At 42.8% G+C, this 16,208-nt stretch overlaps 2 protein-coding genes across 4 annotated transcripts in view; one reads left to right on the plus strand and one right to left on the minus strand.

The window, feature by feature from the left end:
• Window positions 1-16,208, minus strand: part of LOC308065560 (uncharacterized protein) — a 185,967-nt gene that overhangs the window by 136,523 nt on the left and 33,236 nt on the right. The window lies entirely within an intron of this gene.
• The window catches only part of ITPR2 (inositol 1,4,5-trisphosphate receptor type 2), a 269,466-nt gene that overhangs the window by 96,570 nt on the left and 156,688 nt on the right, over window positions 1-16,208 (plus strand). For all 3 annotated transcript variants that reach the window (XM_080392861.1, XM_080392862.1, XM_080392863.1), the window contains 3 exons: window positions 9,580-9,773; window positions 12,566-12,698; window positions 14,643-14,700. In XM_080392861.1, coding sequence (XP_080248987.1) covers window positions 9,580-9,773; window positions 12,566-12,698; window positions 14,643-14,700 — 385 coding nt within the window. The remainder of the gene's footprint in view (window positions 1-9,579; window positions 9,774-12,565; window positions 12,699-14,642; window positions 14,701-16,208) is intronic.

Below are 16,208 nucleotides of genomic sequence, written 5' to 3' on the forward strand. Positions count from 1 at the left end.
TAAGGTCCCCTCTCAGCCTTCCCTTCTCCTGGCTACACAGGCCCGGCTCTCTCAGCCGTTCCTCAGCAGGGAGCTGCTCCAGTCCCCTCATCATCTTGGTAGCCCTCCGCTGGGCCCTGCCCAGTCGTTCCCCGTCTCTCTTGAACTGGGGAGCCCAGAACTGGACACAGCACTCCAGATGTGGCCTCACCAGGGTAGAGTGGAGGGTGAGGATCTCCTCCCATGACCTGCTGGCCACGCTTCTCCTAATGCACCCAGGGATCCCATTGGCATTCGTGGCCACACAGGCACACAGCTGGCTCGAGGGGAACTTGCTGCCCACCGCAGCTGCCAGGGCCTTCTCTGCAGAGCTGCCTCCCAGCAGGTCAGCCCCAGCCTGTACTGGTGCATGGGGCTGTTCCTCCCCAGGTGCAGGACCCTACACTTGCCTTTGTTGAACTTCATTGTGTTCCATCTCTAGAGACAACCTTCAGCCCGTTCAGGTCCCGCTGAATGGCAGCACAGCCTTCTGGTGAATCAGCCACTCCTCCCAGCTGTGTATCACCAGCAAACGTGCTGCGGGTACGCTCTGCCCCTTCACCCAGGTCATTGATGAGTAAACTGAGCAGGACTGGACCCAGTACGGACCCCTGGGGAACACCGCTAGCCACAGGCCTCCAGCTAGACTCTGTGCTGCTGATCACAACCCTTTGAGCTCTGCCATTCAGTCAGTTTTCAGTCCACCTCGCTGTCCACTTTTAACCCACACTTCCTGAGCTTACTTATGAGTATGTTATGAGAGAAGTCAAGGTAGACAACATCCACTGCTCTCCACTCATCTTCTTAGCCAGTCATTCCATCACAGAAGGCTATTGGATTGGTCAGGCATGATTTCCCCTTGGTGAATCCATTTTGGCTACTACTGATAACCTTCTTTTCTTCCACATGCCTTAAGATGATTTCCAGGAGTAGCTGTTCCATCACTTTTCGAGGGATGGAGGTGAGGCTGACTGGCCTCTAAGGTCCTCCTTCTTGTCCTTTTTGAAGACTGGTGTGACATTGGCTTTTCTCCAGTCCTCAGGCACCTCTCCTGTTTTCCGTGACCTTTCAAAGAATATGGACAGTGTCTTAGCAATAACATCTGTCAGCTCCCTCACATTCAGGGGTGCATCCCATTCGTGCCCATGGATCTGTGAGTGTCAGGTTTGCCTAAATGATCTCTAACCCGATCCTCCTCGACTTAAGGGAAAGTCTTCCTTTCACCAGACTTTCTCTCTTGCTTCCCGGGTTTGGGATTCCTGAGGGGTAGCCTTAGCAGCAAAGACTGAAGCAAAGGTGGCATTCAGTAGCTCCACCTTCTCTGTATCCTTTGTCACCAGGGCAGCCACCTCATTCAGCAGTGGGCCCATGTTTTCCCTAGTCATCCTTTTCCTACTGATGTACTTGAAGAAGCCCTTCTTGTTGTTCTTGACATCCCTTGTGAGATGTAATTCCAAACAGATCTTCACCTTCTTGTTGCATCCCTGCATGTTCTGACAGTGGTTCTATATTCCTCGGAAGTAGCCTGTCCCTTTTTCCACATTCTGTAAACTTGCTTTTTCTGATTGAGGTTTGCCAGAAGCTCCTTGCTCATCCGTGCAGACCTCCTGCCCCCTTTGCTTGGTTTCTTACTCATGGGGGTGTACCTATCTTGAGTGTGGAGGAAGTGATGCCTGAATATTAGCCAGCTGTCTTGGATATCCCTGCCATCTAGAGCCCTAACCCATAGGATTCTTCCAAGTAAGCCCTTGAAGAGACCAAAGAGCTCTCCTGAAGTCCAGGGTTGCAATCCTACTTATTGCCCTGCCTCCTTCACACAGGAGGCTAACTCCACCACCTCATGGTCACTGCAGCCAAGGCTGCCCCCAGACTTCAAATCCCCAGCTAGTCCTTTTTTGTTTTTTAGTTCAAGGTCCCGTAGTGCACCTTGCCTTGTTGGGTTTTCCACCACCTGTGTCAAAAAAGTTACCATCAATGCTCTGCAGGAACCTCCTGGACTGCGTGTGCATAGCTGTGTTGTCTTCCCAGCAGGTATCAGGGTGGTTGAAGCCCCCCATGAGAACCAAGGCCTGTGGTCATGAGGCTACCTGCAGTTGTCTGTAGAATGCCTCATAGACTTCCTCTTCCTGATCAACTTCCCTGTAGTAAACACCCACAACAGTGTCATCCATGTTAGTCTGCCCCTTAATCTTTACCCATAAGCTCTTGAATCATTCTTCATCCATCCCTAGGCAGTGCTTGATACATTCCAGTTGCTCATTCACATAAAGAGCGACTCCACCACCAACTTGCTGGCCTGTCTTTCCTAAAAAGTGCATAGCCATCCGTGACAACATTCCGGTTGTGTGAGCTATCCCGCCGTGTCTCTGTAACTGCAATGAGTTCACAGCTCTGCGACCACACACAGGTCTCTAATTCTTCCTGTTTATTTCCCCATGCTGCATGTGCTAGTGTACAGACAACTGAGGGGGTAGGTAGCCCCTGTGTATGTGTGTTGCGTATTGCGGGTTGGTTTTTTTCTGTTTGTTTTGCCTCATTAGTTCTGAGGGCTGTGTAAAATGTAGAAGTGACTTCACCTTCTGCCCCTGATGTCATGCATTAGGTTTTCTGTGAGGCTTACCTGAGGTCAGCTAGTTATTAAGCGATGAAGAATGGTCTAATAAAGAAATAAAGCGTGATTCTTGGCCTGTTTATGGTAGGTTCTGCAGTCTTTATGAGCAAACTCTGTAGAAAACCTGTAAAAATTAATACCTCTTTCACAAACAGAGCTGTAAGGCTTAATGCTTCTGGCAAATAATATATAGCTTTAAAGGGTTTGAAATAAAATGTGTTCCTTTAGGTACTGAAGTGTTGTTATTATATGTCTTAAAAATGGCTGTAACTTTTCATGCAGAAAAATTAAATTGCATGAAAGGATATGGCCAAATCAACAAAGGCAAAGAAATGTAGAGCTAAAGCTGCTACTGGGCTTTTAATTTAGCCCTTGCTAACTAGACATTGCTGCGCATACAGTTCCCTGCCAGAGGATCCCCAAGGATTGGCAGTGTTGCATGCTTTAAGATGGCACTGAAACTTTAAGAAGCTTATGGTGGAGCAGCAGTATCGGTCTCGCTGAAATCCACAAAGTGAAGGCTGTTTGGAGTCAAAGCTCTTGTTCCAGCAGTCATCAGGAAAGTGACTTGCTGTTCAAAGTACCGTCTTAAAACCTGGTTGAATGCAGCTACACTGAGGCACAGGTTGAGGCAAGGTCAACTTTGCTGAAAACTGACTTTGATGATGGTAAAAGTTTTGGACTTTTATCAACATGCCAGGTATTTCCTAATGTAGCAGTGAGTGTGGAAACCAGCCTAAAGCTGCCCCAACGCAATGGCAAAATTTGGTTTTACCTTACCAGGGCTACAGTGGGTAGAAGCTAAATTCATGGGGAAGATTAGAGTGGCTGAGGAGGACTGAGAAGGCTTTGGGATGTCATTGGGTTGAGGGTAGGGAAGGAGGCCTGAAGGGCTCTGGGGACAGATGGTGACATGGCAGGGAGGGGCTAGCTATGTTGGTAGCACATGCTGTCTGGCTTGGGCCCTGCTACATTGGAAGGGAACTATTTTCGGCAAGGTGTTTGGAACAAGCTGATGGAAGAAGCTGAAGCATCGAGTGTCCTCGTCAAAAGCATGCTCAGGTCTGATGGCATCAGAGAGTGGTCTCTATAACTTAGTAATTACAGAGGCAATGCAGCGAATGAAGAGACGGGACGCAGCCTGATGCAAGCAAATGTCAATTTATTGTACAGAAGCACGAGTTTTTATACACTTTCAGAAGCTGCGCGTTTTAAACAGATTGGTTCTTGAAGCTAAGCCTTGCATACTAGGCAATCCCTGATTGGTGGTTAACTACCATCAATTAACCGCAAGGTGTTACCTTTCCTTGGCGCCATCCGTCTCCCACTCCCCTGTGCTCTGTAAACACGTCTCATCATGTTAATTGTTGTCTAGACAAGCTCGAGCAAATTCCCCTCAGCTAACTGATTGCCATGCATGGTCCTAGTTTCCAGCCCGCTCCTGCAAGGCAATGCAAGAAATGCCACATTTTTGCAAAAACCTTTGATTTGTCGTCCATCCGTCCCCCCTTTATATAAGCAAGCTTGAAGAATGTATTGAGCTTTTATGGACAGGTCAATGAAAGTTGTTGGAACAGTGGATGCACCTACATTTGTGTTTTCTGGTCATTAAGTGCCAGATGTCTTGAAGAACCTGTCATATGTCAGCTCCCATTTAGGTATTTTGTTTCCAGAAACATTGAGTATCGAGCTTTTCCAGTCCCTAATGAGAGCTGCTGGGTGTTAAAAACCTTTTGAAAATATAGGCACTTTTTACATGTCTGAGTAGGGAGATGAGCGCTGGGAAACTGTTGAAGGTAAAAATGGCTGAGCAGTTTTGAAAATTGAGTCCTAGGAGTCTGTCTTTCCTGTATTTGTGTTGAGGAAGGCTGAACAGTAACGTTAGTAAGAGCAGACTCTGTCCCTTTGAGGTAACCTAGGGACCAGATCGGGTGTGTATTGTTAATTTTTCAATCAACAAGGCTGTGAGTCAGTTCCCTGGTGTCTTGGGAATATCTGTGGAGTAGAGGGCTACTGGCTGTAAGGGTATCTGCCAGTCTTGGAGGCTGTCCGTTGTGTGTTCACATTCAGCTACCGCGCAGTTCTCGGCACTGTTTGTGAAATACCTAAAATGCTGTGAGCAGTGGTGAGTGCGCTGAGGACACTGCTTAGTGACTGGCTATGGACAATTTGAAGAAAAGGCTGCAGTTGCTAGTTGTTTTTCTTCCTGAATATGGTATTTTGTCACTTACCATCCGTACTGTATTACATAGCAGATTGTTGTTTACTTTCATGTTCTACTTTTAGAATTTTTGCAACCAGTAAATGACTTATCAAGAAAATAAGTTTATGTAGAAAATGAAGTGTCAAATTATCCACTGTTTCGATTACTTGGGTGGTTGTTATTTTTTCCCTATAATTGACTCCTCTGAAAAGTCTTTCTTCTCAGAGAGGCCGCTGTGATGTCAGTCGTGCCAAATTGTATGAGATTATGTGCTACAGTTTTGTGACAGAAACTGATATTCATTAGGAAGTTGTGATCACTATAATAAAAAGTAATGAAACGGAGATGCATAGTTGTCTTTCAAGAACATGACAAGCATTCTCTTCTTTCCTTTTCTTTCAGTGCCTGTCAGTCTGCGTCTCCTTTAAATTACCACTTGTGCACACAGTGATTTCACTCTTCCATTGGCTAACCTTGTGAGACTGTACATACAACAGGAGGAATTTCTAATGGGTCCAGTCCTTGTGGAAGGTTCTTGGCATCTGACTTGTCTCAGCAGAGGGAGGAGCAGTGAGGAAGAGTTAGGGAGAGGAAGGGAAAATCGGAAAGAAGGGAAACTGGAAGAAGATTCATGTAGATTGCCTTGCGTTCTTTTCCTCTGTTGATCAGTCACAGCTCTGAGCACTTTTGCAGTGGTTTGCCGGTGAGAGAAGTGGCTGGTTACATGCACAAGCACCGTACAGCATTGCAATGACTGTTCTCTCCCTGTCACACTTCTCAGTCTTATATAAATGTTAATACCTTGACCTCAAAGAAGACAACAAATGATGGAGGTCAGCAGGTTAAGGGTGGCAGTACCATATGAAGGCACAGCTCAGGCTTCTCTTCACTTATCTGTAGCAGAGTGCACACAAAAGTAATCAGGGTTCACATCTACAGGCTATCTCTCCTGATTTAACTCAGTTAACTAGCTGAGGCATTAAGTTAATTTTTCCTTGGGCATTGGTATTCAGGAAGCACTTTGGAGCTGTAACAAAGATCAGAGCTCCGTTATTTTAGTCATTGTGTGCATATGTACTAAGAAGTTAAATCTCTTTTATTGAGCCAGTGTATTTTGTCTTGCATTGTTGCAGGCTTAGTTAACATGCAGTCAGTCACTTTTTAAACTGCAATAACCTTTCTGCGTGCCTTACCTCAGAGACTCATACCCTTTCCTGCTGAGATAACTGTATTAAAGCCAAGAGAACACAAAAGCAGAGCAGGAAGAAACAATTCACTAGCAAGACTGCTGCTGGCCCCTAATGTTTGTGAGTGGCAGATTTAAATCCGTGCTTAACATGGTCAAGACTTCCAAGGCTGGACAAATAACACTGAGCACCATGAGTGCTGATTACTGGAGGATCTTCTGGAAGACAAGCTACTGCCAACTCTTCATGTACATGAACGATCCTCATGGCTTCTTTTAAAGAACAGAGCAGTTCCTCCCAGTCAGCTGCTTCATTGCCATGCATGAATGTGCCGGTTGGCTGCTGTGTGCTCCTAAGAGGTGGTTGCATTTCATCAGCACCCTGCAAAACATAGTTGTTAAAATATTTTCCTGAAAAGAGTGCCAAATTGCTCTAGTTGCTCTATTATTTTAACTTTGGGAATGTTCTCCCCAAGCCTGCTCAACAATCAGCATCAGGCAGTTAATTAAAAAGTTTTCCAAGATGTGTTTACTTATGACACCTTGTCTCACTGCTGTTACTGACAGAAATAATGCAATATTGAGTCACTACCCATTTCTGCTGTAAATACTAAACTGGATTAAGTAGGCTTTTCTCTCACTAAAATCCTTTCCTATGTATTAATGAAATACAATTTGAAATGGCAGTGATAATAAGTACCACCTTAATCCTCTGCTTTCCTGCCTCTAGCTGTTTAAATCAGTTGCATGAAGGTCAGTAGTAAAGGAAATACGGACAGAGGGTTTATCCTTGTTGCCAGTGCTGTTGGGAAGCAGCTTCATAGCTACCACTCACTGGTTTGTACATCTTTTACCACTGGTGTTCCATGGGTAAGAGGAAGGGACAGCAGTCATCTCACTTCTTTTTATTTCCTAGATGCTTTTTTAGGCTCTGTCATCACATTAGCTGAGTGCCTCCCAGCCTTTGTTGTATCGGGCCTCTCACTGTCCTTTTCAGAGATGGAGGAAGTAGTCTCCTCTTTTATGGAGGTGATCTTGAAATGCAGAGAGAGTGACTAATTCCTTGGTCACAGGAGGAGTTAAATTCCACCCCCTGTGCAGCACCCCAGTGATAGCTGAGAAATAAGCATGTAACTAGGCAAAATCCCAGCTTGCTTTTTCCAAGAACATGAGGTACCCAAGTTGCTGTCTGACTCTGTCCAAAAGGAACGACCTTTTTTGTTAACTTTACAGTGGGTGGACTTCAGTCTTGAAGGGTGGGCAGGAACTTTTCAGAAGTGGAATTCTTCTACCTCATTTGGAACGAACTGCAGTTGTATCTGGCTTTCGAGAAGAATGTCTTCTGCACTTGTTTTAGATTTAAGTGGTTTAATTATCAGCTGGTAACTGATGCAGGTTGTTTTATAAAAAATTCCCAAGCTTTCCAAATAGCAGTGCCTCTATTTATGTTCACCTTTGTACACCTGCGTGAAGGTGATTTTGAAAACATGTAATAGAGAAGATAATGACTTCTCAACTGAGATGTAGAGCAGGGGTGTTACAGGCCACGAAGCAGCTGCAGAACCTCTAGGTCTTCTTGTGGGCTTATCAATCAGCATTAAGGACAGGATAATATGAATGAGGGAAATTATTTCACAGTTTGAAGATGAAGGATATGCAAAAAGTTGGTTTAACTAAAGATACTTTAAGGGTTAAAGGTTTTCCACTTTGTGATTTAGCTTTACATGGGTGTACTGAATGATGGTCAATGCAAATAAAAGTTCAACACGCTGGGAGAAAGGAGTCAGGGAGCAAGAGAGAGATATGGATCCATACTATGTTATTACCCAGCTGTTCTCTTTGATTTGAAAGGAAAATGCACCATTTTCATTTTGCAGCAAGAAGGGTATTTGGAATGATTTTATTTGCTTTATGCTGGTGTAAGCAGTTAGGAGAACTTTATATGCCTACCTAACATGAGGATCTAGCCCTTAGCTTGACTTCTAGCTTTTTTTCCCTAACATCATGCAAAGTCAGAAATGCATTTTTTTCCCTCCTTTGTAGGGACTTGAAGTATTATTTTCAAAAGACCAGTTCAGAGTGATTGCACACCAGACTGGATGCTGAATGGGATCTCAAATGCGACACTAATCTGCCTCATTCACTTTGAAAAACCAAATTCTTTGTATTTTCCTTTTAAAGTCAGGGCTGAAGGCATCCTCTTTCCCTGCATGCAGTACTTGAGCCCTATGGATTGAAGAAAGAAGGGCGTAAGAGGACGAAATTGCTAACAAAATAAAATATAGCTTTGGCTTTTTACAGCATATTATCTGGGAAGAGGGTCTCTTTAGTATGAGTAAAACTTGTCAATTGCGTGGTGATTAAAGTGTACTGAAAGACATACAGGAACTATTCAGGCTTACCTCAGCAAAGCTACATTTCCTCCATTCTTTTGTGTGCCTTTGGTGTAGTCTAGGTCTTGGCACTCTGTTTCTGCAAAGAGATGCTATCATTCCCTTCCTTTCCTCCATTCATTCAGATCTGTACTTTGCAAGAAAGGAAACTAATTTATGTAGGTACGTAGCATTCTTTCTTCTCCCCACCTCTAGAAGAAGATAGTCGTTGATTCACTGAGATGCTTTCCATATCAAAATTCACTATAAAATAAGACCAGTGTAATCTATGGGAACAGACAGTATTTTTTGGTAGATTTTGCTGAACTGACATCAATGATAAGGTACTGTTGCAACTAGACTGGATAAAGTTTTTTGCCACATGGGGGAAAAAATACTGCCCTTGGGTATAGCGTCTTGTGTCGGTTGGCTTTGATTTGTGGCCTGTAATTTCAAACACATACAGAGATTGACTTGCAGAGCCTCAAATCTTTACTCTCTCTTAGTGTGATATACCAGATACTTTGGTAGTCTCCTTCCAGCTTCTGCAGTGCCAAAAGCAACCTTACTGTCAAGTGGCTATGGTATGTCCAGTTGTTGTGGGGAAGACATCAGTGGGAGTAGGCATGGAAAGTGAACGTCTCCCATGTGTCTACAAAGCAAGGTCATAAATTGCAGCAGTAGGTGATACAAATGAAATACCAACAGAAGTTTTCTAACAATAAACATCGGAATCAGTTGCCTCGGAATGCTGTATAATGTGGGATATGCAACGCTTAAATATTAAAAACAGGTTCAACAAACCTCTTTCAGCAATGGTCTTAGATGTAGATAATATGCCTTCAGGCAAAGGAATGGATTAGCTGAACTACTAAGATTTCTTTTGCTTTACTTTTTATGATTTCTTGAACATGTTGACAGAACTGTGGAAATATTTTGGTGTCTTTTCCATCTGTTGACCTGTAAGTAATAATCTCTTGGAAAATCAGTGTAGAAAATTTGTCCCTAAACTATTAGGTAATTTGAATGAATTCCTTCTGAATTTTCATTAGAAATTGAGGACCTGTTTTTCCAATATGCCTGTTAAGACTGTAAAATGGTTTGACAACATGGGTGTATGTGCGATACATGGCTTTGCAAGTAAGCTTTACTCATGGCAAATACACATGTGTTTTTGTTTAATGCATAGGAAACAATGTTATGAGGACCATCCATGGTGTAGGAGAGATGATGACCCAAATGGTGCTAAGCAGAGGATCTATATTTCCCATCAGTGCCCCTGATGTACAGCCAAGCATTCACCCAAGCAAGCAAGCCAGCACCTCAGACAGTGAAGATGTGATCGTCATGGACACCAAACTGAAAATCATTGAGATTTTGCAGGTAATAATGATTGGTGAAATATCACATAGCAGTCATTTCACAGTTCTTTACTTACTCACATACCGGCAAGTTCTGTTACCTACATTCTTACTATTCACCGAGCTGTTAATTGTAAAAATAACACTTTCGTATGAAGAAGAACACTTCTCTATGTGAACAATTAGACAGTTGTTGTCCTCGCTCTGTTACAGCTCCTTCACTTTTGAAGGAACTAGATGCTGTAGAAACTGTGTTGCTGTAACTGTAAAAAGGCAGAATTTGTCCTTTAATGTGTCTCAGTAATGTTTTCTGAAGACAGTGTGTCTGTTTCCAGTGTCTTTTACACTCATTTTACACTGGGGTAGCTTGCTTGACTGTAGTATTTGACTCTTCTGTTACAGTAGTTTGATGAAGGGCAGGATTGGACCTAGACCCACTGAAGTCATGCAAGGTCATGCATGTTTGAAGTCCGTTTCAGATTTCCACTGTTAGACTGAGGATAGTTTGAGGGCTGATACGATTTTCTCCCAGCTGAACTGACAAGCTATATGACGTTAGCACGCCTCTTAAGATATAATTTTCACTTTGTGCTATTAGTAAGTGAAATGGCACACATTTGTTCAGTGTATCAAATCCCAGTTTCTGCAGTACTTATGCCCTGAAGGAGTGTTTCAGTGTTTTCTATAAATTCTGCAGATCTGTTGGTACCATTGTCACTTTTGAAGGATTCGATTTGTTCTGACTGCTTATAAATTATTTAATTACCTTAATTACTTGTCATCTGAAAAAGAATCAGTTGTTAGAGTACCCTCAATACGCATACTTTGGTTCCGGGGCTCCTTTGGTTTAAGGCTTATGGTGAAGGACAGAGTGTTATGAAGTTGTCTCACCTAAATAATACCATTCATGTGTATTGCTTCTCATTTTAATTTGTTTTTTTTTGGCTGAGTTTCTCTCCATACTGTCTTGCTGTACTGGCTGATGCCTAGGAGGATGATTCCAGGACACCAACATCGTCCTGTGCATTCCCTGGCTGCTCACAGGCAAAAGAATCACCTTTTGTCTCATCCGTTTTCACAGCACATCTAGTGCAAGAGCACCCAGGATTGGAGAGTGTTTAATCTTAATTTGTTACTTAAACAATGACTTGTTAGTTACAGTTTAGTCACATGGTCAAATTACTGCAAATTAGCAAATTGTCATATGTTGGGTGAATCACAGTAAGTGTGCATATATGTGATCTTAGTTCACAAGAAATACAAAATAATATAGTTTTGTTTAATATGCAATGAAGGAAGATTAATTTAAATCACATTACCTTTCATTACTGTGCTATTACCCTAAAAGGTGAGTAAGAATATTTTAGATTTATTGTATTATTGTGCATAGCTAGTACAATGATGATTAAAGCTATTCTATTCTAAGAAATATTTCAGTTTATAATAATTTAATTCTCAATATATCCTCTTAAGTAAAGGCAATTTTACTTAAGAGTTTCCATTCTGCCATCAGCCAGAATTAAAAGCCCGATAGACTTAGTTGACTATACGTGGACTTGGGAAATTTTTATTTTAAAAAATCTTGCTTGTGCAGTTATAGGGTGACTTGATCATGGAACCAAAAAACCCTGCCTTTTTTTCCTTTTTGTTCAACGATTTTAAAGAATATATATTGTTTCTTAAACTGACATTTGGTTTTAGATGGTATAGTTCTAATTAAATCCTATTACAGTCTGGGTCTGGAAAGCTTGTCCGACTTAGAGATCAAAGAAGCAGGTTGCCACCATTTGCTAAGTCATCACCTGACTTGGTGTGTCTGAGTCTTGGTAACAACATAGGTGTTTTCATCCATGCTGATTGAAAAATATGCTAAATGATCTTAAACCTGTTTCATTGCATGCTTGCATTTACTGTGGGCAAGGAGTGTTAAGTGTGGGAAACACTGAAACTCAGTCGATGGGCAGTCAGTTGAAGTGTAGGATGTACATGTGTCAGTCCTTAAATTGGGCTAATGTTTCCAGCCTAGTTGTTTTCCTCACTATTCCAATAGAAAAGCAGCCCTTCCAGCTTTGAATTAGGATTTTCCTGCATGAGTTTCTGATTTCACAGCTGAGGAACAAAAGGCAAGAAGGTTCAGAAAAAAGCAGCGTGCTGAGGGGGGATCTCTGCTGCCATTACAGTGGTAGCTTCCAAAGCCAAACTTCTTTTTTGTGGTGTGCTGGCAACACTACTAGGAGCTCATGAAGGAAATGCTATTTGCTCCTCACATTCTCAACTGATCATGAGCAATGTAACAAAAGTTAATTCCAGGCTTGCGCTTCACTCCATGGGAACCTGGAGTTACTGCAGCACTGCTGCCCTTGGCTGTGGGCATCTGAAAGGGTAAGCCTTGAGCCTGCCATCTTTACTCTCAACGCCACGCCACTTCTTATCTTCATGGGGCATTAAAAGTCCAGCTGAAATATGAAATAATTGGTTTCAACATGGGTTTGAATGTAATGATCTGTCTCATAGGCAGCGAAGACAAGGCAGTGTGCTGGAGCCCCCAGACAAATCCAGTCTGCTACTTAGGATTCAGCAGTCGATAGGGTAGAGTTCAGTGTGTCTCAGGATGGTCAGAGTGAAGAAAGAAATCACAGAAAACTGATGAATGTAATGGATTCTTTTTTTGTAGTGGACATATTTACTTAAAATATTTACTTAATGATTCACTCAATATAATCCTGTATCCCCGTACGTGCCACCACAGAAAAATCCTAACCCATGTTACAAATGGCAGAAGAAAAGTCTTATTAAAACTTTTTTTTCTTGTAGTTCATTCTCAGTGTTAGACTGGACTATAGAATATCCTACATGCTGTCTATCTATAAGAGAGAGTTTGGGGAAAACAATGAAAATGTTGATTGCTCTACAACATCCCCACCTGACACACCAGGGATTGCCTCAGGTAAATGTCTGTTGTATTGCAATCAGGTAAATGTCTCTGTTGTATTGCAATGTAAAATAATGCTTTGTAGACTACTGCAAACAATGTACTCAACTGCATCAGAAAGGCACACAGCACTTGAAGTTGAAAAGCTTGTGGAAAATGAAAATTTTAAGCAATCCCATAAAAATAAGATTTTTGCTGGCCTGTCCTCTAACAAAAATGTGATTCCTTTTTCCTGTGATGACGATTTATTTTCATATTTGTGCTCTTCCCAAAACTGCACGATGACAAATCACGGAGGGTAGATCATGAAAAAATGGTTGGGGTTGGATGAGGACAGATTTAAGTGAGGTGAATGTGGTTTGGGAATGGAGCTTTCCAGGGAGCGTTCTGTGCACACAGAAACTCTCAAAAGGCTGACTGCTGTTGTGTGACCACCTGTGAGTAGGGGAGAACTGCTTTAATTGTAGGTGCTGTGTAAAGAGGGGCAGGTAAGGAGTACTAAAGTCTTTAGTAGTAAGTCATATTAAAGCTATTCTAAAGCAAAATGACCGTGAGTAAATTATCAGCAGCACAGAGTCTAGCTGGAGGCCTGTGGCTAGCGGTGTTCCCCAGGGGTCCGTACTGGGTCCAGTCCTGCTCAGTTTACTCATCAATGACCTGGGTGAAGGGGCAGAGCGTACCCGCAGCACGTTTGCTGGTGATACACAGCTGGGAGGAGTGGCTGATTCACCAGAAGGCTGTGCTGCCATTCAGCGGGACCTGAACGGGCTGAAGGTTGTCTCTAGAGATGGAACACAATGAAGTTCAACAAAGGCAAGTGTAGGGTCCTGCACCTGGGGAGGAACAGCCCCATGCACCAGTACAGGCTGGGGCTGACCTGCTGGGAGGCAGCTCTGCAGAGAAGGCCCTGGCAGCTGCGGTGGGCAGCAAGTTCCCCTCGAGCCAGCTGTGTGCCTGTGTGGCCACGAATGCCAGTGGGATCCCGGGGTGCATTAGGAGGAGAGTGGCCAGGAGCTCAAGGGAGGAGATCCTCACCCTCCACTCTGCCCTGGTCAGGCCACATCTGGAGAGCTGTGTCCAGTTCTGGGCTCCCCAGTTCAAGAGAGACGGGGAACGACTGGGCAGGGCCCAGCGGAGGGCTACCAGGATGATGAGGGGACTGGAGCAGCTCCCTGCTGAGGAACGGCTGAGAGAGCCGGGCCTGTGTAGCCAGGAGAAGGGAAGGCTGAGAGGGGACCTTACCCGTGCCTACAGATATCTCGAGGGCGAGTGTCCAGAGGATGGGGCCAGGCTCTTCTCAGAGGTGCCCAGGTGTGACAGGACAAGGGGCAATGGGCACAAACTGCCACACGGGAGGTTCCCTCTGAATATGAGGAAAAACTTCTTTACTTTGAGGGTGACAGAGCGCTGGGACAGGCTGCCCAGAGAGGCTGTGGAGTCTCCTTCTCTGGAGACATTCACAACCTGCCTGGATGCAACTCTGTGCAACCTGCTCTACATGAACCTGCTTTAGCAGGGGGTTGGATTATATGATCTCCAGAGGTCGCTTCAAACCCTGACCATTCTGTGATTCTGTGGTTTGCTTCCTGATAAATGTTCTATAGTTCATGTCTCTGCTTTCTGAGAGTTGGCTCATCTAACAAAAAAATTTAGAAGTTTCATATTCTGTGTCATTTGTGGGTCGCTGGTGGTGGTTTGTACAGCTCCAAGCACAATGGGGCTGTGGTTCATCACTGCAATTTGATTCTTCCTCAGTAGTAGTAATACACAATTTAACTCTGCCCCATGTCCTGTTTCTTCCCTACTACTCTTGTTGATAGTGAATTTTGCCTAGTTGAGGGATGTGTAGTTAAACCTTTACATGATAACATCTACTTTAAAGAGGAACAGAGCAGTTTAAACAATGATCGCTGGCATGATTGGGCTTTTTTAAAATTTCTATTTTGTTTTTTTCCCCAGCAATTGTTCCTGACATAGATGAAATTGCAGCTCAGGCTGAAACCATGTTTGCTGGCAGGTATATTCTCTGAAGTTTTACCACTCTCTCTATATCTGTTTGTTCAAGTTGATATTTCTCATGGACAATCTCTTGTTTATTTTGTGCTTATTTTCATACCCCTTTCTCTTCCATTGGCTGCTTCTTATGACTTAACCTATAGATAGCCAGAAAAATGTCAGAAAAGATTGGATTTCAAACAGGAAAACAGCCCAGTTGGTATGGATTACTGTGGGATTGGGAATGACCACCCTCATAGTTGTAAAAGTTGGTGGAAAGATCTTTTCACATTCCCAGGGGCAGCTGGGGAATGGTGTAGAGGTGTATTGAGCTAAACCACACCAATTATTTATTCACCTTATAATGCCTCACATGGGTGCTTTTAAAGAAAGATCACCTTCTTGTGTACCTTATGGCTGTAGCCCCAGATTTCTTGAATCAGTAGGTTACTGTTGACCCTCAGTATTTCTCATAGGCCACATGACCTGTTGTCATTGGACCTTGTGTTTGAACTTTAATTTAGAAAATTTTGTCAACAGTAATCTCTTTCATGTGACTTCTCAAATTAGCTGTGGACCACTTGCCATGATCTTCTGGACCACCAGAGGCCCGTAGATCACAAGCTATGCTTGCAGAGTTTTGGAAGCGATTTCAGCTATGTTGTAAACAAAAAAAAAGCATGGAAGATACCCACACTGGAGAGTTATTACCATTATCACTATATTGATTTAATTTTATGGGTATAATTATAATTATACTAGTAAAAATTAATTGCATTTAGGCAAGGCTGTAGACTTCAAAGTTTTTCTTGGAGCTAGGGAGAAGGATCCACAATATGGCACTCTGATCTTTCCTCTCTCAATCCCTTATGTGTTCTCAGTCTTTACCAGTGCCTCCAGTCCCCTCCCTGAACTCCCATAATGTTAAACAACACACAGCCCTTGGCATCTGCATCTTTAAAACGAACAGAGAGACTGAATGGATTCTTGGAAACATTGCTTCTGCTTTGATATGTTAAGTGTAAATCTGCTTTCTGCCGTTCCAGATTATGAATATGATTCCAGAAATATGACGCTTTTGGCAATTATTACTATTTTTGAGCTTATTTTTTCTTAAATGAAATTTTAATAGCAGCTGAAAGGGAAAGAGCAAAAAGGAAAGGGCCAAATTAATCTCTGATGAAATGCTGCTTACTTCAATTAATTTGGACTGGGAATGAGCTTTGCACAACTTATCTAAGACATAAATGAATGTTTTTGCAATATGGATTTTAATCACAATATTTGACACATTTTGTGCGTACTTACATTCATTCCATAGCATCCATTCTGCTACAAGATTGCTGCAACAGCATATAACTGTAGAATTTAAGTCCTTATAAAATATGTTAAAGTGATGGTTTATTGTTTCCATCCTGCAGTATATTTGATTTGGTTTTAAGATCTCTGTCAAATGAAGATTGTGTCTACAGGCATATTTATGTCAAAGTTTTTCTTTTTTTTATTTATCTTACTTTACTTGGTCCTTTT

Source organism: Falco punctatus (genome assembly GCF_963210335.1).
Source record: "Falco punctatus genome assembly, chromosome: 6".
Lineage (NCBI taxonomy): Eukaryota > Metazoa > Chordata > Aves > Falconiformes > Falconidae > Falco > Falco punctatus.